The sequence below is a fragment of the Copidosoma floridanum genome, unplaced genomic scaffold, assembly GCF_036245765.1.
Source record: "Copidosoma floridanum isolate Cflo_tuat_1 unplaced genomic scaffold, Cflo_Japanese_pri ptg000009l, whole genome shotgun sequence".
NCBI lineage: Eukaryota > Metazoa > Arthropoda > Insecta > Hymenoptera > Encyrtidae > Copidosoma > Copidosoma floridanum.
In genome coordinates this window covers 1,698,752-1,718,285 of record NW_028321886.1, presented here as the reverse complement: position 1 = coordinate 1,718,285, position 19,534 = coordinate 1,698,752, and the positions used below count along the sequence as shown (strand labels likewise).

Genomic DNA, 19,534 nt, shown 5'->3' with positions numbered 1-19,534 from the left:
TTGTGCCGCAGAAGCAAGAAGTAATACTGATTTTGATCGAAATCTCAATTATACGTGATTTAATTAAATAAATTATTTTTCAATCAGATAATATTAAACGTAGTTTTTGATTATTAAAAATATGAAATAATCTTCCATAAAACAATCTTCATCATTCACAAAATAATGTATTACAAATACATGGATACAAAATTAATAAAGTAAGTACCAAGTTGATCAAAATATAAAATTTTTTTAAATGGTGAATAATATATTATTTATTGAAATCGACTAAATTGTGGCTATTAAAATAAAAATGTGTCAAAGGAAGGGGAGGGATAACGGTTAAAGTTAAAGACTCGATTAAAATTTTTGTTTACACAGCTATTCATTAACTATTTCACATATTACAGAATTTTACATTACAAATTTAGAAATATTTAAATTGTATCATGTCATCTTACAAACGTTATATCATAGCGGATTCATGTACAATAGTGAATTATATGAAAGTGTTACTTATGTTAAATAAAAAAAATTCAATGGTATCACAAAAACTTTATTATGATTTTTAACAACACTAGATTAATGTTATTGTCGTTTAATGTTTCTGAAAAGTGGTTTTGTTTCAATCGAAATTTCAAAGGTGCACATTTACGTAAGACGTTTGTAGCACCCACTGTACAAAAGTATAATCGTATTGAAGGTGTCACTATTTCTAAATGTACTTTCTTCACAATTGAACGTTAGCTTTTCAGGTCTTAGGGAGATGTACTTAAAATACTACTTATATGTAGCAGAGCTTCTGTAAGGTATAAAACTATGACTCCATTCAGATGTTTTAAATACCGCGGCAATCAAGTAAAACAATGGAGTTTCCGATAAATTGTGTATGTAAGGGATTTCGTAGATGTACGCGGGTGAAAATATCTACGAGATCAAGTTGTTTATTAAAAATATGTATGTGTACTATCATGTAATTATTTAATGCACAATATAAATTGATGACTGGGTTGAGTTCAAGTATGGGACATCTCGGCAGTGCCACCAGTGGCTTTGCTTGCCGAATCATTATTTTTAAATTTCACAATAACAATAAATAAAATCGTAAAAAAATTCCACACATCAAAATGTTTAGCTTGCTAATTAAATAAGTCTACGTTATTTAATTACCATGTGTTACATTTGAATGAAAAGTTTTATTTTAAAATTTAAAAATAATGATGGATTAGAACGATTTTCAGAAACATTTTACGACAATCAAGGATCACTATTGTCATATTCATCATCGTATTCAACTAAAAAATTTTCATCATCTGCATTTTCATCAATGGCAGTTTCTTTGATCCTAGGAACTAATTTTTTTCTTTTTTCTAGAGCAAGTTGTTCATCTACTGATCTTTCTTTTCGAAATTCGTATACTAGAGGATAAATATGTTCTACTGCTGCTTGTACTGAATTTACACTATCAGCAAGTACATTAATACTTCCAGTTGAGAATATCGTTAAAGACGCTTTAGGATCTTTCAATTTGTACATAACTCCAGGATGTCTTTCTGGTTCATACTCGACAAAGTCCTTGTGATGAACGGAAAATGGAATAATCTTGACTGCCCAAGGCATCGTGCAAGTTCCAAGTACGTTTGTAATTTTATAGTTATTAAATCGTACATTGAAACCAAGTTTTTGCAGAGATCTAGCACATCGTCGAGCAGCTTTCTTTGCTTCATCTTCACTCGTAGCGCGAAAGCATGTAACTTTTCCCGAGGAGTAAATAAATGCTGTAGCACGTGGTTTCCTCAACTGCATTCTGACTGATCCATTTTCTCTTATGTACTCAACGTTTGAACCGTTTAAAGCTATTTCTCGTAAATTCAAGTGACATCTAAGACTAAAATTACAAACGACGTTTCTAATTATGATATCGAGTTCTGGTTTGTCATCTGTTTCTTCTGTGCAGCTTCCAATGCGTACATTCAATATATCTGATCCTTTTTTTGATAATATGTTGCTGTCATTGTAGTTTTCTACATTATCACTTGGACATAAGATTCCATGACTTGTTTTATTTGATCCATTGTTTTTCATGAAAGTGTCCATAACACCAATCTCCTGAAAAAAATAATGAAATATGAAAATTTTGGACATTTATAAACATTAAATTGTATTGTGGATTAGGTGGTTTTACAGGAAAAATTAAATAAATAAGGAACTAGATCGCTGAGATCCACAACGAAAAAATCTATACAAAAGAAGAAAATGTTTTGTGTAATAAATTTTTTTTTTAATTTGCTATTATATATATATACACACATTTAGATATTGTTGGCAACAGAAAAATACGTAATGAACGTTTTAAACTTTCTTCATTATTAATTTGTTTTTGTTTTGAAGCTCATTTAACTTCTAAAATAGTTTTACAGAATGTTATGGTGGGAAAATTTTTTGTTGTCTGGCAAAAATTATTCTTAAATTTAAATAAACTTAAAAAAATCAAAATTAAACGAAAGGAATTTCGGCACTAGATAGTTTTTTTACGTTATTAACAATGTCAAGACATTCGGTATAGCCGTCCTTGGATTGCAATGACCTTTTAGTTATTTTAGCTCTCAACAATAAAGTCCATTTAATATTTTAAAATAATTGCGCCTAAAAAAAATAATTGCGCATTCATTTGTACTCGTGCTTACGCCTCACGTTTTTCTCTTTTTTATTATTAAAATGTATCGATCAGACCAAACTTAAAGATACGTTTAAGATTACCCGCAGCACTCACAATTTTTTAAAGATATCGACATGTAGGTAACCAAACACTTGTGGTAGATGTTTTTGAAACATCAATGGCTGTGCGCACGTTTTGCAAGAAAAATTAAAATATCATAATCTTACAATTTCCAAAATAATGGGTCATGCTAAAATTTAATTAAAAAAAAAAAAAAGTTCATTACGTTGAAAACGACATTTATGTATTCGTATATTCGAGTAGTCAACGAATGTACAATAAATGTGTTACTTTACTATGAATTTCATTAAATCGCTAAATATATCGCTTGGGCACATCGGAATATACCCAATATACATGGCATGTATATACACAACAGAACAGAGCATGAGAGTATGAGAGAGAGCACAGCAGACAGAGCAGTCTACCACTGTACCACTGCTGTGCTCTTGCTTGTGTATATATGTGCTTGCGATGCAATTCCACATCATATAAATAGGCGTCCCTTGCACTTTTTGCTGTCACTCTTGAATTTTCTTATGGAGAGTTACAAACCATTTTCGACCAACTGGTAATTAATAACAAATTGTGCCAATAATGAGGGCATTGAGTAAGAATCACTGGTCAAAATTCGGAGCGCAGACGGTCGCCCGATTTTGGTAAATTTTCAATCATAACCTTGAATACTTGGGGCAAATAATTGATTTTCAGAAACATAAGATTAATCAAGTTTTTTTTTCAAATGACAGCACATCAGTGGGTATGAGGCAACAACACGAATCGACAACGACAGTTGATGCTCAAGATGTATCAAATTTCTCGAAATTGAGCGAGAACTGGTGGGATGTTCATGGAGATATGAGGGCCTTACATGCCATGAACCCACTGAGGGTAAAGTTTATCAGGGATGGCCTTTTGAATGCTGGATTTAAAGAGGCCTCACCAAGCCAACCACTCGAGGGGGTCAAAATTCTTGACATCGGATGTGGCGGGGGAATCCTTTCAGAGCCTCTAGCTAGGATTGGAGCTCAGGTCACTGGTTTGGATGCTTCAAAAGAACTGGTTGATATGGCCAAGGCACACGTTTTGTTGGATAAGAATCTAGCATCAAAATTAAATTACGTGCACACAGCAATTGAAGATTTTTCACAGGAAAATAAAGAAAAGTTTGATGCAGTTGTAGCATCTGAGATTTTGGAGCATGTCATTGACCAGGAACTATTTTTAAAAGTATGAAAATAAATGTTAGTGTGGTATGTACGCTATTCTAAATGACATGTTAATTGTTTCAGAGTTGCACAGAAGTTTTAAAACCTAAGGGTTCTATTTTTATAACGACGTTTAACAAAAATTTCATTTCTTGGTTGGGAGGAATCATTGGAGCAGAATACTTGTTAAGACTTTTGCCAGTTGGAACTCATGACTGGAACAAATTTATAAGCCCTGAAGATACCAGGCGAATATTAGAAAAATGTAAGCTATTAGTAATTGAGTTTAGTGTTAAGTTTGTTAAATAAAAATGTTTACTCATGCATGCATTATTTACAGATAACTGCAAAACAAAATTAATTCACGGGATATTTTACAACCCAGCTGCACATACATGGTCATGGATACCATCGACTGCAATTAATTATGCCCTTCATGCAATTAAAACAGAGTCTATTAAAAGTGATGCTTAGTGTGTTACATAAATGTAAATTTTTTTGTTAAAAATACCATAAGATTAAGTTATGCTTATTAGATTAACTATGGCCTTTAAGTATTTTTTTGTGATGAATAAACAACATTGAACAACGTTAAATCCTTTGAACAGGAGTACTTTAGTTGTCATATTTTTTTCACCTTTCTGCAAGCTTTCCAAACAATGCTTCATTTCCGGTTGCTAATCTTTAGGATGCAACATTCTTAGAATTCTCATTTGATTAACTTGTTTACAATTTTACACGAATTTTAAAAACTTATCGCGCTAATGATTTCATTTATTTAAATCTATAGAATCGTCTTACCAACTTGATGCTTAATTGTTGATTACTATTTCTTTTAAACGTCGCATATCATAATTCATTCTTCACAAGCCTTCACTCTTCCTTACCTCTTCTACATGTGCACGATATAATAGTAAAGATATTTCGTTTCAAGTGATTATTGTTATTTAGTTATACTGACATTGACTAGAAGTTGTACCAAACTAATACAGAACTTTATCTATACACTAGGGATTGAATTGCAGAGCTTGACAGAAATGAAATAAAATTGTAAGTCATTAAAGGGTACACTGGGACTAAAACTTAACTCCTAAAATTTGAACGTGTTTGAGTTTGTTTTCCCTATCTATGAGGATTAAATATTATGCGTTACATCAAGTAAACACTCACACTGCTAAAAGACGAGTCACACAATAACATTACAATAATTGTGCACAGTCAAAAGTTTAATAACTATAAAGAGTAGGTAATCATAAACAACTCCAACACAAATAAACAATAATGGTAAAAAAATATGTTTTCGAACTTTATATTCAATAAAAAACTCACATAGTAAAAGGGATGTAAAATTATAAACAAATGAGTCTACACTGTACTTTTCAGAGCACACGATCTACAGGGACCCCTTTTCATGTCGGCAACTGTAGTCGCTGCATTGCCGCAACTTTTAGTAGGCGCGCAAGTTAAAATTTAATCCGTACCCACTCCCAAGAATTTTAGGCATGATTGGTAAGTATTTAATTTAAGAAAATGTTTTTGTGCGCAAATTGAGAAACAAAAATATTATTATTCAAGCCATTCATTCATTAAAAAATAGTTGGAAAAGTTGCAAAGTAAGACACGTTCCTTTTTTGGTAAATATTTCAAACAATTTCATATATCGTAAAGCTTTTTGTTAGACCGTTGCACAGTTAACAACATCAAGGCAATGATTGAGTATCAATTGAGCGCAAGCAACGAACAGTAAATATGTGATCAACTACCACTACCGCGAAAGCAGTTGTAATTAATAATGAATTAGAAAAACTATTACTGCCCACACTTGGACTACATAATGACTTGGTGAATTTTTTAATCAGTTTATTACATTTGTTAGTAACGGTATCACTAATGACATGTGATTGACATTCATGAAAAGGCCACTTTTCATTCTAAGCAATAATCACGATTAAAATGTCCATAGACGTCCAGAGGGATGATCACTTGTACCTTATCATGCAAAAAAAGGACGAAGGTGGAGACTGTAGGAGTAAAAAAAAAAATTTTTAGTTGGGCGCCTGCTTCGTATACCCCCTAATACTAATACGAGTTGCGACAATGAGCAATCGTATACGCCCTCTGGATTTGTATGTGCCCTTGCGGATGATGATGCGACGCATGTATACAGAGCAAAGGCCATCTTATACGTGTATGTAATAGAATATAGTGGTGTATACACAATGCTATACAAAAAATTGTTAGGTGTAAAAATTTTAAAGTCACGCCGAGACCGAATCGGTTCATCTACAAGACTGACACGATGAATGTTCTTGACAGTAAAAAGGGCCCCTCTCGGTCCCTTACCATCCCTTTACGATTTCAAGTTCCAAAAACTAACCACAAGACGAACGATTTACGTGATTCGAAAAAAATTTAATGCACAAACACATTTATAATTAAAGTACCTTTATAAATAAAAGATGTACAACTGTACACCCGATAAAACAAACTTATACCTTACCTGAAGCGAAGTACGATCGTAATCATCAATGACCAGCCTCGTTAGAAGTTATTAGGTACAATGTAAATAAACTGGGCACCACTGATAATTGGGCCGTGGGCCCGAAGGGCCACATCCAGTGACCAGCGTGATCTGAACCCCACCACAGGCGGGCTCAGGGCAGAATGTCCAGGAAGGAGAAACAACGCAGGGGCCGGGTTGTTGAATAAATAAAAAAAAAAAAAAAAAAAAAAAAAAAAAAAAAAAAAAAAAAAAAGGAAAGAGAAAAAAAAATAGATGTCTGCTCAAGTAAAAGACCAAACGGCTTTTGTTTGATGACCACGATGGCTCAAGGGTTGATCAGGGCCACTGTGTTAATGAGTTTGCAAAGCATCTATTCAGCGTGTATGGGCTTGTTCACCCAAGTAATTTTATTACGCTTTGATCCGCTACAAAAGCCCCTGCGTATATTATATGGTCGTCGCAGTAGCCAGACAAGCCCTATATATGACAATTGGTGGCACTATACTTTTCTGAGTTCTCTCTTATACTTAGAAGAGAAAATTGTGCTGTGCAGGGACAACCGAGCTAGCTTAGTGGTCCACGACGACTGAACAGTCTCTGAACTGATGCGTGCGCGGGTCGCGGCACGACTTGCTAGCTTGCTACGACCTGTGACAGTGTGGTACCATGCCCCTCTTTTCACTTTTGTGTGTGTGCATGTGCATGTGAAGGCACACCACGCAGACGCAGGTCGCAGATCGCAGAGTGCAAAACAAAAGAAAGCAAGGGAGAGAAAGAAGAGGGTTGGAGGAAACACACGCAAGCATCGCAAGCGCGCAACCTCTCTGTGGTACAACGGGAAGTGGATACTTAAAGTATTCATCCACTGGGTCAGTTTGGACCTTTTGGACTTGGACGGTAAGAATCTTCCTCTCTCTCACCTCCCCCATTCAAAGACTACTCGGTCACGTGGTTTCTGTTCACCCTCTCTGATGAAGTATGAGTAATTATTTGAAAACTACAGTGATTTCCAATCTATAATTGCCAATGGCGGTTTTACTTTTGAATTGATTATGAAAAAATTCGCTCTTTCGATTAAACTATAACGTTATTAAATCTTCTTTGGCCCTGATGGCGAAAAAGAGCACTATAAAATGCAGAATTGTATATTATCTTCCAATGTGAGGACACCCATTCAGTAAAATAATTAATGTATGTACATACCTATAAACTCATGAAATACAGATAATGACACCCTTGTTCGACCAAATTTGATGTTGTAGTCAGGAGTTATTGCAAAATGAATAATTTTCTATCGATTACCGACAGAGCCTAAGGATCGTTACACATCTGGGGTCTAATTGCGTGCAATACGGTTCGAGATTTACAGTCACAATATACCTTTGAACATCAAAAAGTTAACTTTCTGTTACGTTTTCATTATGAAGTTGGTGGTGTGACGATTAATCTCGTATTGCGTAAATCGAAGCATGCAATTATAGGAGCTGTTCACATAGACATTTTTTGCTTAATTCAATGTGAACGTTCATATTGTAAAGGGGGTTCCACTGCTCCGCTAAACTCAAATTGAGTGAACAGACAGAACAGACCTATGCTGTGTTCTCTGTCAGTCAACGTAGTTGCGAGTCGCAACTTGCGACCATAGGCTTTGTTGCCTGATGGAAAAAGAGGTATAGGTCTGTTCAGTCTGTTCACTCAATTTGAGTTTGGCGGAATAGTGGAACCCCCTTTTCAATATGAACGTTCACATTGAATTAAGCAAAAAATGTCTATGTGAACAGCTCCATAGACCCCTGCTTTTGCTTACATTCCATGAACGAGAGCCGTTTACATAGGAGCTGTTCACATAGACATTTTTTGCTTAATTCAATGTGAACGTTCATATTGAAAAGGGGGTTCCACTGCTCCGCTAAACTCAAATTGAGTGAACAGACAGAACAGACCTATGCTGTGTTCTCTGTCAGTCAACGTATAGTTGCGAGTCGCAACTTGCGACCATAGGCTTTGTTGCCTGATGGAAAAAGAGGTATAGGTCTGTTCAGTCTGTTCACTCAATTTGAGTTTGGCGGAATAGTGGAACCCCCTTTTCAATATGAACGTTCACATTGAATTAAGCAAAAAATGTCTATGTGAACAGCTCCATAGACCCCTGCTTTTGCTTACATTCCATGAACGAGAGCCGTTTACATAGGAGCTGTTCACATAGACATTTTTTGCTTAATTCAATGTGAACGTTCATATTGAAAAGGGGGTTCCACTGCTCCGCTAAACTCAAATTGAGTGAACAGACAGAACAGACCTATGCTGTGTTCTCTGTCAGTCAACGTATAGTTGCGAGTCGCAACTTGCGACCATAGGCTTTGTTGCCTGATGGAAAAAGAGGTATAGGTCTGTTCAGTCTGTTCACTCAATTTGAGTTTGGCGGAATAGTGGAACCCCCTTTTCAATATGAACGTTCACATTGAATTAAGCAAAAAATGTCTATGTGAACAGCTCCATAGACCCCTGCTTTTGCTTACATTCCATGAACGAGAGCCGTTTACATAGGAGCTGTTCACATAGACATTTTTTGCTTAATACAATGTGAACGTTCATATTGAAAAGGGGGTTCTACTGTTCCGCTAAACTCAAATTGAGTGAACAGACTGAACAGACCTATACCTCTTTTTCCATCAGGCAACAAAGCCTAATGGTCGCAACTATGATTACTGACAGGAGTTGTACCATATAACTTTTTTTAGCTTCGCGGGCCTATGTTCTAACATAAGCCGATGTACAGAAAAATAGTTATATGGTACGGCCCCAGAGAACACAGTATAGGTCTGCTCAGTCTGTTCACTCAATTTGAGTTTAGCGGAACAATGGAACCCCCTTTTTAATATGAACGTTCACATTGAATTAAGCAAAAAATGTCTATGTGAACAGCTCCATAAACTTTTACACATTTAGTATTGCCCAGAACAGAGGGTTAAAAACAAGAGGTTGCAATAAAGTAATAGCCTAAAATAATTTTTTTTGTTGGAAATCTCCGGGACTTAAAAAAAATTCTTGAGGCATAATATAAAATTTTCGATATTTGTTCAAACATTTTTGGACTAACTTATGACTTGGCAACACACACATTTACTTTAAGAGGATACTTTATTTTGCATATAATCACACAAAAAAAAATCTCAAATCCAAAAATGTTTTCCAACGAATTCTGGTTTCTGGTATGGGATCTTGAGTATATTAATACTTTTACAAATTTGCAATGCGATTACATTTCGTTGCAGTTTTCCTAAGGGGGAAAAAAGGGTTTTTCTATACAGCAGATTTACGTACTTGGTTTTGGATTGGAAATCATGCGAAAACGTGTTTTATTTTTGAGAGTTATTGTTTAAAAAAAATCGACCGAACCACAGTAACAAAAATTATCGCAATTATCGCATACAAACCTGTTGTGCATTATCTTATTGCGATTTTGATTTATCTCGATGTCTAGGCAAAAGATGACTTGAATGCATCTCTAATGCGATCTGATCGACTTACAAGATATCACGCAACGACGCAACTGACGCAACAAGAAATTGTCTACTATAATTAGATAATTAATTAATTAATTACGTAAATATAAGTACCTGCAGCTGAGAGGTACTAAATAAATACAGAGAGCTTATAATCGGCATGCAACAATGCAGTCGAGTATATATTGTAATGTGTGCGAGAGTAATACTTAACCTCTAAACAAGTACTCCTATACACACCGCTGCATCTATACAGTGTTTCAAAGATCACAGGGAATGAGGGAATCCTGTTGCGAGAAGAGAGAGGGAGAGAATATAGAGAAAAGGCGCGCACCTTGCGTGTGTCCGACAATATCATCCTTAGATCGAGTACACCCCAATTGTCTTAATCCTGGATGCACATAAAAAAATTCGGCCCCGGGAAGAAGCGTGCGCACAGTTATTATACCCTATGCTACGATTTACATATTATAGCTCTTGGTTTCTGTCCTACCATCTTACCAGGAAATCGTTGGGTTGCTACTTCAGCAGGTACTCTCTATTCTGATCGAGTGTTTTTCTCCCATGGATGAGGGCTGATGCTGCTGCTAGTACTTACCTACTCTGCGGCTTGCTGACGACAGTGACTGGCCCTGGAATATAATATAGGTACTTATCATTGTATATAGAGTGCAACGAGGGTGCAGCACAAAACACACGAGTCCTAGAACTCCTAGATACTGTCTTGCAGGTAGCATTAACCACAAGGACCGACGACGATGAGAAACGGCAGATTTCCGAGGCGTGTACTACGATGATTTAGAGTTATGCTTCCCTCGACCGGCTACTTCAAGGCTATCAACTGCCCGTTTTACGACACAGGTTACTGCGAGCGGCCCTACTGTCACTTCAAGCACTCACGTCGAGGTACGCGATGATACACTTCATAATTTTCCATCCTTTTGTAAGTACCATTACAATGAACCTTCCATAACCCTCTGGATTTCTTGGCTAGTCAAAATTTGTAGTTAATATCTATCTACTGAAGTAATCCCAATGTGGTGTTCCATTATTTTAAAACTGCCTTTCTATATTTTAATTTTTATGCGTTTACGTTTTAGCTCTATTTGTATTTGATCACAATTTTTGAATGTAATGCACTGTTAAAGTAATTGATCTTGTAGCATTGAACTTAATATGCATAGTACAAAAGTAGTGCTAGTTGTATGCAGTTGGTTATGTTTACATTAGTTCTACATGTATCAGCTTTTTTGTTGTCCTTAACGTCCCATCTTGCATCCTTGTATGTTGTTTTTAAAGTTACTGTTATTAAGCTTGTTTGTTCATGTATGATTGTGTTTCTTTATTTCAAGATCAAATTGTTTTTCAAAAAGATGGAGCCAGTACATCTGCACTGGTCACAGCGGAGTCAAGCCAAATTACTGAGAAGCCACAAAATGCGAGTATTGCCAGTGTGACAAGTGCCAATTCCAATGTGATCGAGCAGCTGGTCTCTGAGGCTGTGAAGAAAGTATTGGCAGATCAAAATGTGACTGATACCGAGAATATCGTAAACAAAGTTGTGGAAGGCTTGAAGCCGAACCTCGTCTCTTCTGTATTGTCCTCCACTGCTCAGTCCATGGTACAAAATGTCAAGTCTCTGGAATCAGTTGCTCCAAGTCTGGGTGCATCTACTGTTTCAACATCCAAATCGTCCCACTGTGTTTACAATCCAACGCCGTTGACAGATCTGAGAAAAAGGCACATCCCCATTGCTCCTTATGAACTGCAGAGAGAAAGCAAGGCTGTTAAAAGAAAATCTCCTGAATCGGATAAACCATGGATGGACGTTATTCGCAACATACCTGGAATGAAGGAGCATCGATCACACAAAGTCAGGTACAAGCCAACAGCCATAAGTTATACACATGTAGGAAAAGAGCATTCAGGTCATGGTTATAGCTCGTCAGCTTATGCTGTTGAGGAATCTTACATTCCTGAAAAGAGAAGAAAGAAAAAGGATTTGTACTTGCCAAAACAAAAAAAACGTCGAGAAGAGTATGTTCCTAGAAAACCCAAGGTCCCTTTAAAACTTGATCAAAGCTTTGAAGATGATACTTTTGATGACGACATTCTTATTGACGGTTCCGATTCTAATCCCAGTGCAGCGGTTAATGAGGAATCACAAGACTTGGCGGAAGTTGATCTAAAGTCTCACGATGATTATGATGATGCAGCTATAACCAGTGAAACCAAAGAAGACGAAATAGAAGAAGTAGTTTTAGATGTAGATATTCAATCGTCGCATGAGGAAAAAGAAAACAAGGAATTGAAGCGACAAGACGTAGACAAAAGTATTGTCAGTCACACGGATAAGGAAAAATCATACAAAAATAAAGAAATTTCGAAATATAAAGATAGTAAAAGTAAATCATCTGATAAAACGAGCCAAGAAGATTCAAGATCTAGCAGGGAAGACTCAAAACCGAAAGGAGATGTAAAATCCATCAGAGAAGATTCAAAATCTATCAGAGAAGATGCGAAATACAGTAATAAGCACAAAGACAAGGAAGACTCTAGGTCCAGCAAAAGGAAAGAAATTGATTCAAAATACAGCAAAAGCAAAGAAGAATCAAAGCATAATAAAAAAGAAGAAGACTCTAAGCATAGTAAAAGCAAAGATAAGGAAAGAGGGGATGATAAAAAGGACAGAGATAGAGGTGAGGAAAAACGAGACAGGGACAGGGATAAGGAGAAAAACAGGGACAAGGATAAAGAGAGGGAAAGAGAAAAGGACAAGCACAAGCATAATTCAAAGAGCAACGACAAAGAACGTTCTTCCTCTTTAAAAGATAATGATAAAAGTAGAGAGAAGGTTAAAGAGAAAAGAGATAGCCGAGACAGCAGAGACAACTCATGTCACAGATCTAAAAAAGATTTGAAATCTGATAGAGAAAAAAGTTCGAGCTCAAAGGATTCAAGAGAAGGAAGAGACAGTAAAGATAGAGACAGGAGCAAGCATAGGCATGATGAAAAAAGCTCTCACAAAGGCAAGTCAAGCTCTTCCAATTCTAAAAGCAAGTCGAGCAAGTACTCCCACAAAAGTTCAGATAGTCACAGTTCGCACTCTAGTCACAAATCTGATAAATCGAATGAAAAAACTTCGGTGGAAAGAGAATTTGTGGAAAAAGATGACAGTTCGAGTGACATGAATTACGACATATCTGATCAGGAAGAAAAATACAACAGTCCTGAGTATGAAGAATTCTCCCCGATGTATGACGAACACTTACTTGAAGACTCTGACTCTGATCATGATGTTGAGGCGGAATGCAGAAAGATTTTCCAGGTAAATTGAACTTTAGCTGCTTTGAATTTCTACTCACTTGTAATATGAGTCAATTTTGCACATGATAAAGTGAAAAAAAATGTATTTGAAATAAATTTCAGGAATACGAAGTTTCTGATCATCCAAAAGACGTGACGAGTAAGGCACCTCCAAAGCCCGAAGTTGAGGAACTCGAAGATGATGTATCTAAAAAGAGAGTTGCGCATGCAGGAGCTGCCGCGAGTATAACAAAACCAGTTGGTCCAAGTCAGCCCCTGAAAAAGCTATCAAATCCACATCAACGAATGTACGAAAGGTGGAGGATGATGAGAGAAGTGGCTGCAGAGAAGGCCGCAGAAAAAGTGGCAGCAAGTAAATTTTCGAATAGCGATCACCAGGTCAATGGTAATGGTCCGTATTATTTTAATAGTTTAATCGTCAATGTTATCGTAGCGACTAACTATCATTTAATTTATATTTAATAGGTCGGATTAGGATAGCTCAAGTTCCATATGCTCAGTCGCTCGCTCAAGAAAAGAAGAAAGTTTTGGAGCTAGCTGCCAAAACAGAGCAGAAGACTGCGGCTCAAACGAAAAAAGGCCCAACGCGCATCGCGCATATACCTCAAGTGGTGAATATTATTGTGAATTCTAAGGGTAAATTTATTAGCCCAACGTATATCTCGAATTAATTTAAGGTACCGCAACTCATTCGACCGGAGCCATTGCAGACAGCTAACACACAAAAATTTCCATTGAATGTACGTCAATTCTACGTGAACGCAATGCAGGATATCTGCTCTCAAATCTACACAAACTCGGAAGATGCAGCTCAGAGAGCAGTGCGCGAAGAGTTTGCCTGCTACGAAAGGTGCAAGGCTCTCAATGTATACAAGAACTCTTGCATGCTGACAGTGCACAGACTACGTAAGGAAGTTGATCAAAAATCCGAGGACGCATCAGGTGCAAATAGTGGTTCGATGATATCGCATGAGGCTGTGTTGGCTGGTAAAGTGAGAGGCTTGTACAGTATCATCAAGCCAAAAAAAGTGGCTTCAAATTTCGAAGGTGTTGCCTTATACCAGATGTTGGCTAAGTGGATTTTGTCAGAGCAAGAATTCAAGGACAATGGCTATCCAGTGCCGCATTCTGACGGTGTAAAAGTACGTGTGAAAAACTGTCACCGATTTATTTTGAATCGGCTAATAATAACTTTTTTTTTAACAGGGTCGAGCAATGTTGTACACGAAAAATCCAAGAGGTCAATCAACTCCTTCTAAAGTGCCTAATCAACGTTACTGCTGCCGTTGCAATAAGCCGTATATGGTAGATAAGCACGGTTTTGCAGTGAGAAAAGAAAACTGTATTTACCATTATGCGAGGAAATTCACGTTTAGGGGAGAAAGCAAGTACATGTGCTGTAAACAAGATGGTTCGTCGGATGGGTGCTGTGATGCTTCATGTCACGTTTGGGACTTCGTTGACGTGGACAATCTACGAGGCTATGTGACCACTTTTGATAAAGGTTAACAATTTGTTGTATTTTTACAAGTGCATCATAAAAAACAGATTAACGCCTTTTCAATATATATTTATATTTTTATTTATTCATTTATTTATTTTTTTTTTGTTAGATGTCAGTGCTGAGGAACAAGGTGTATATTCGCTTGATTGTGAAATGTGTTACACAACGCAAGGCTTGGAGTTGACGCGCGTTACCGTCATTAATGAAAAGCTCGAAGTTGTATATGAAACTCTGGTGAAACCCTCGCATCCAATCATTGATCATAATACCAGGTAATTATTTACCTATGTTTACCATATGAAACTCTTGTTAAATATGTTAATGTGCATCGTATGAATATGTTAATTTTTTTTTTTACAGATTTTCTGGTATTTCTGAGTCTGACATGAAAGACGTAACGACGACATTACTCGATGTACAGGCGTCTCTTCTTACGATGTTCTCGTCCAAGACTATATTGATTGGTCATAGTCTTGAAAGTGATTTTAAGGCATTAAAATTATTGCACAAGACTGTAGTAGATACAAGTGTTATGTTTCCACACAAAAATGGACCACCTTTTAAACGGGCATTGAAAAATTTATCTTCCGAGTATCTTCGAAAGATTATTCAAAATGACGGTTAATATTATTATACATTTTATGCATCAATTTTTTTTACTACCGTTCATACTGTAATCTCTAATATTTTAGTTGGCGGCCATGACAGTAAAGAAGACGCTATAACTTGTATGGAGCTCGTTCTTTGGAAGGTTAAAGAAGAGGCAAAGCTCCAGTAAAGTGAAATATTTTTTTCGGAAAAGTTATCGAAAAAATATGTTAAATCTACTGCTGTACTGCCTAAATGTATTATAAACATTTTGTACCATACTGTAATATACGCGAATAACTTCTCAAAAAATGTTTGTCTAAATACTCGATTAGTTTTTCTTTATAACTTGGCAATACTTATTTATAGTCAAATTTAAGGAGTAATATTTTGTACTTGGTTGATAATTTATGTAATAGTTCTGTCAACAGACACTAACTATAAAAAAAATTGTCTTTCTTTAATATCATTATCTAATTTAATAATCAAGTAGAAATAACACAAATGTACAAGTTTTGTATTTTGAGAAAACTTGAAGACAAAAACACGTTTAGTAATCCATGAGATTCTTGTACATCAAGATCGATCAAAATTAAATTTTTCACAAGAAATTGTATTTTAAAAAATTTTTATATCATTTGTTCGAATGAATGATAAACTGAAATGTTTTTTATTTCTAATTTTACTTAAGTAGGAATGTATTTTAACCCAAGGATATAGTTGCTGGTTATCTTTTTTTTTTTTTTTTTATTTCAAACCCATACCTGAATAAAAAAATATTTTCACAATAATAGTTTGTGGCTTATTTTTGAAATAAAAATTTGCACAGTTTATTTAATAAGTTTTGGCAAAGGAATACCAACATTTCGAGAAACGTATTTGTCCTGCTGATTTTTATTGTATCCTGTAAAAATATACATGAGATTCTACACATCTTTTTTTCAGTCCTATACAAAATATGTGGGATCTCATTACTCTTGCAATCTTGAAGGTTTTCACGTATAACCTCCTTTTTTTCTTTTTCATCGCGCCTGTTTTATTGTCTGGAACTTTGAAAAGTACAAATAATCCTCGTGAGTGTTGTACCACGTTAAAATGAACCAAAAACAAGACAATTATACAGCTAGCAACGATGTGTAACATAAGGACAATATTAAAAGTAATTTACAACTATCGTAACAGCATAATAATAATAATTCAGTTACTCGCAAAAAAATCACAAGCCGTGAAACGCAGTTGCGGAATGTTCGTTTTTAAAACTATTCAAAGGAAACAATGGTTGAGAAAGGGGAAAAAAACAAAGGAGAAAATGAAGTGATGGATTTTGGAAAAAGGGAAACAGAGACAACAATGAATATTATACAAATTTACAAAAAAACTATAACGATATCGTGTACATCGTACAGATAAAAGGAAACACGAACGCGAAAAGTGCAACTGGATTATTTTCGTTTCATCGCTCGGACCGAATTCCTCTATCATCTACAAAACATTTAAACAAGCAGCTGATGTAATATACACTTTTGACTGATCATTCTCTTACATTTCTTTACTTATCATGAAGTGACTGCTCACTTGAACAATTAGTTTCAACAATCGGAGCGCATTTCTCTGCTTCCCCAAGTAAAAAAAAACTTTATGTACTGATTGTTGTACAGTTTTGGTGGGTCCTCTTTGGATCGTCGATACAAATATTTATATGCCCATGAATAAAAAACGTGAATAATTGACAAATAAAACATAGATTTTATTAAACTCAAGTGGAGAACTCACGTTTTAATTTTAGTTTATAAAATGTTTTACCAGTAAATTATGTTTTTATTATTATTCTTCTTTTCGCATTACTATTTGGTATGAAAATAATTTTCACAGTACAACAATGTTGCCGATTTTTGTTTTATTTGTGTTGTGTGAAATAACATTCCCACAGATGTGATTTTACTCAAACTTTGTAATTTTAAAATGTTTCATAAGCCAAAACTTTTTTTGGTGAATTTTTGAGTCCAAAATCTATAATTTTCAATGCTTTTAATGTTATTTTTTCACTTGGGTTGAACACATGAGTATTTATCATACGTTAAACTAAACATTAAACCATCATCGACTCGTTCTTCCTTTTATCTCAACATTTGAAAAAACGGACTAAATATTAGCCTTTTTCCAATATCTTTATTATCAAGTGTCATTTTTCTAATATTTATAATATTTACACATTTGCAGGCATGATCGAGATTTCACATCTGGAAAAAAATACGTCACTCGTATCTGTACACTTAACGAAGGCTACGGATATATTAAACTAATTGACTATCAAGTCCATTGATTTACAGTTAATGTTGAATTTAGCGGTACAACTGTACGTTTAAGTTACAAAAAGCATTTTTTTTTTTTTTTTTTTTTTTTTCATAAAAATGTGAAACGTGCACCAAAATACTTTTGTATTTTTTTTAATAACATTTTCAAAGTGGTATAGTGTGATTATACTTCCGAAAACGCATTAATGATTTTAAGAAGAGTATTGTTGTTTAAAAAAATAGATGGCAAATATTTATGAATAATTGATTAGATACTTTAACGGTAAATATTGAGTGATATTAAGAAATAGTTAAAAAAATAAAAATGTACATGTATTTACATTATTTCAAATTATTTTCATATTTATGTAATGGAAACAGCATTATCTTTTTTAAAAAATACATCGAAGACTGTGTGATAATACGTTTACGTAAAATTAAACACAAATTTTTTTACTGATTTCAATGTACAGCATAACTTCTATTATTTACATATAAAAAAAAAATGTGACTGCTTTTGTTTTTGATTTCTTTTAAAAATTATTTTGAAATTATCTTGAATAATATAAAAACTGCGTCTCCGTTTTTTGATATCGCCAAGAGTATCGCTTCAAAAAAGTTATGAAATTAATACTTAATACCAACATTATTGTTTTAAATTAAATTTTTGGAGGCTGCGAAATATTCCGAGCTTTTCATAGCTAGCTGTATTCCAAAAATACAAATTAGCAAAAACTAATTTCATTACTGTATGTAATATTCAGGTCTGGGCACTTTGTTACTATAAACTAATTGAAAGCTCTTTTCAATATTTTGTACAAAGTTCTATGATACGTACCAAAATTATTTTGTAGAAAAAAAACATTGTAATCTTACAAGGAATAGTTTCTGATTAAAATATCAAATATTTTGGCAAGTTAAATTACTTTAGTTGGATCTTTTAAGTGTTACTCCACGAAAAATACGTTTAAATTTAATACGTTTTAAATTTTTAAATTTAATACGTTTAAAAATCTACTCTGACTTAAAAAAAAAGCTTTCGTTATTAGTAAACTTAATTTATATTATTATCTCTAAAAAAATACTTTGTAAAGAAATAATAATTATTATTATTTTTTATTTTTGTGTGACACTTTTTTGTATCAATGTTAACTGTAACTTTTAAATAAAAAGTTTAAAAAGTTTTCACATCAACTCTATAATAGTCAATATTGACAATTTATAAAAAGATCGACTTTATTGTTATTTCAAGCATAAAATTATTTAAAAAAATACAATATTTTAAGCAGTAGACTTGACGCATTTCAAAAAAAATTTTTTTTTTATATGAAAGATTTTAAAAATCTTACCCAAGTGTAAAAACTTTGCTACAATACTTTGCAATCTACTTGGACGTAAAAATTAATTTTCTAAAATGCCAAGGTTCAAGGCTGTACAAAAATTAATCAATGAAACGTACATTAGATATGTACAGATGTTTGGTAAAACGTTAAAAGATAAAAAAAAAAAAAAAAAATTTGCTGGTCCTACGAATGTATGAACAACCACGAGTTATCCTATATACGTACGTAAGCGGCGCCCAGTCCCTTGATTTTTCAACGCTATATCTTACACAACATAATACTCCTTGGTCCAAGGCTCGCTGTGGCGCGCGCACTAAGGCATATTCCTTATTATTCTTTACAAAAATATTCGGTTCTTTTTTTATTTATTTTTTACGAACACTTTGACCGACCATCCAACAACAAGACTTTTTTTTCCTTCATTATTCATGCAAAAAAAAAAAAAAAAAAAAAAAAAAAAAAAAAAAAAAAAAATACCAATACTAAACAAAATCAGCAAAATATTCGTAAAAAACAAAAAAAAAATAACAACAATCGTGCGTTACCGCTACACCGCATTA

General features: G+C 34.4%; 3 protein-coding genes across 12 annotated transcripts; 2 read left to right on the top strand and 1 right to left on the bottom strand.

Moving 5' to 3' along the window:
- Nucleotides 1-438: 438 nt before the first annotated feature.
- Trf2 (TATA box binding protein-related factor 2) lies at nt 439-9,943 on the bottom strand. Of its 6 annotated transcripts, none has more exons than XM_089589665.1 (2): nt 9,850-9,943; nt 439-2,091 (listed from the first exon to the last, which is right to left on the bottom strand). In XM_089589665.1, exon 2 carries the CDS (start codon nt 2,077-2,079, stop codon nt 1,240-1,242), a length of 840 nt encoding a protein of 279 aa, XP_089445791.1. In that variant the 5' UTR covers nt 2,080-2,091; nt 9,850-9,943; the 3' UTR covers nt 439-1,239. The 6 variants fall into 6 exon arrangements, with proteins under 6 accessions (XP_089445791.1, XP_014219419.1, XP_014219420.1 ...); XM_014363933.2 differs by lacking the exon at nt 9,850-9,943 and adding an exon at nt 6,405-7,029; XM_014363934.2 differs by lacking the exon at nt 9,850-9,943 and adding an exon at nt 6,410-7,029.
- Nucleotides 3,146-4,514, top strand: LOC106647505 (ubiquinone biosynthesis protein COQ3, mitochondrial). Its single transcript, XM_014363936.2, has 4 exons — nt 3,146-3,360; nt 3,451-3,931; nt 3,994-4,174; nt 4,250-4,514. Exons 1-4 carry the CDS (start codon nt 3,299-3,301, stop codon nt 4,381-4,383), a joined length of 858 nt encoding a protein of 285 aa, XP_014219422.2. The 5' UTR covers nt 3,146-3,298; the 3' UTR covers nt 4,384-4,514.
- LOC106647596 (uncharacterized) lies at nt 7,190-16,079 on the top strand. 5 transcript variants are annotated; one of them, XM_089589658.1, is made up of 11 exons: nt 7,190-7,309; nt 10,423-10,566; nt 10,649-10,824; nt 11,271-13,246; nt 13,348-13,636; nt 13,711-13,856; nt 13,923-14,387; nt 14,452-14,749; nt 14,859-15,021; nt 15,110-15,369; nt 15,442-16,079. In XM_089589658.1, the coding sequence occupies exons 3-11, from the start codon at nt 10,725-10,727 to the stop codon at nt 15,525-15,527; spliced, it is 3,783 nt and encodes a 1,260-aa protein (XP_089445784.1). In that variant the 5' UTR covers nt 7,190-7,309; nt 10,423-10,566; nt 10,649-10,724; the 3' UTR covers nt 15,528-16,079. The 5 variants fall into 5 exon arrangements, with proteins under 5 accessions (XP_089445784.1, XP_089445786.1, XP_014219554.2 ...); XM_089589659.1 differs by lacking the exon at nt 7,190-7,309 and adding an exon at nt 10,334-10,347 and having other exon boundaries at nt 10,447-10,566; XM_089589660.1 differs by lacking the exon at nt 7,190-7,309 and having other exon boundaries at nt 9,984-10,566; nt 11,292-13,246.
- The last annotated feature ends 3,455 nt before the right edge of the window (nt 16,080-19,534 follow it).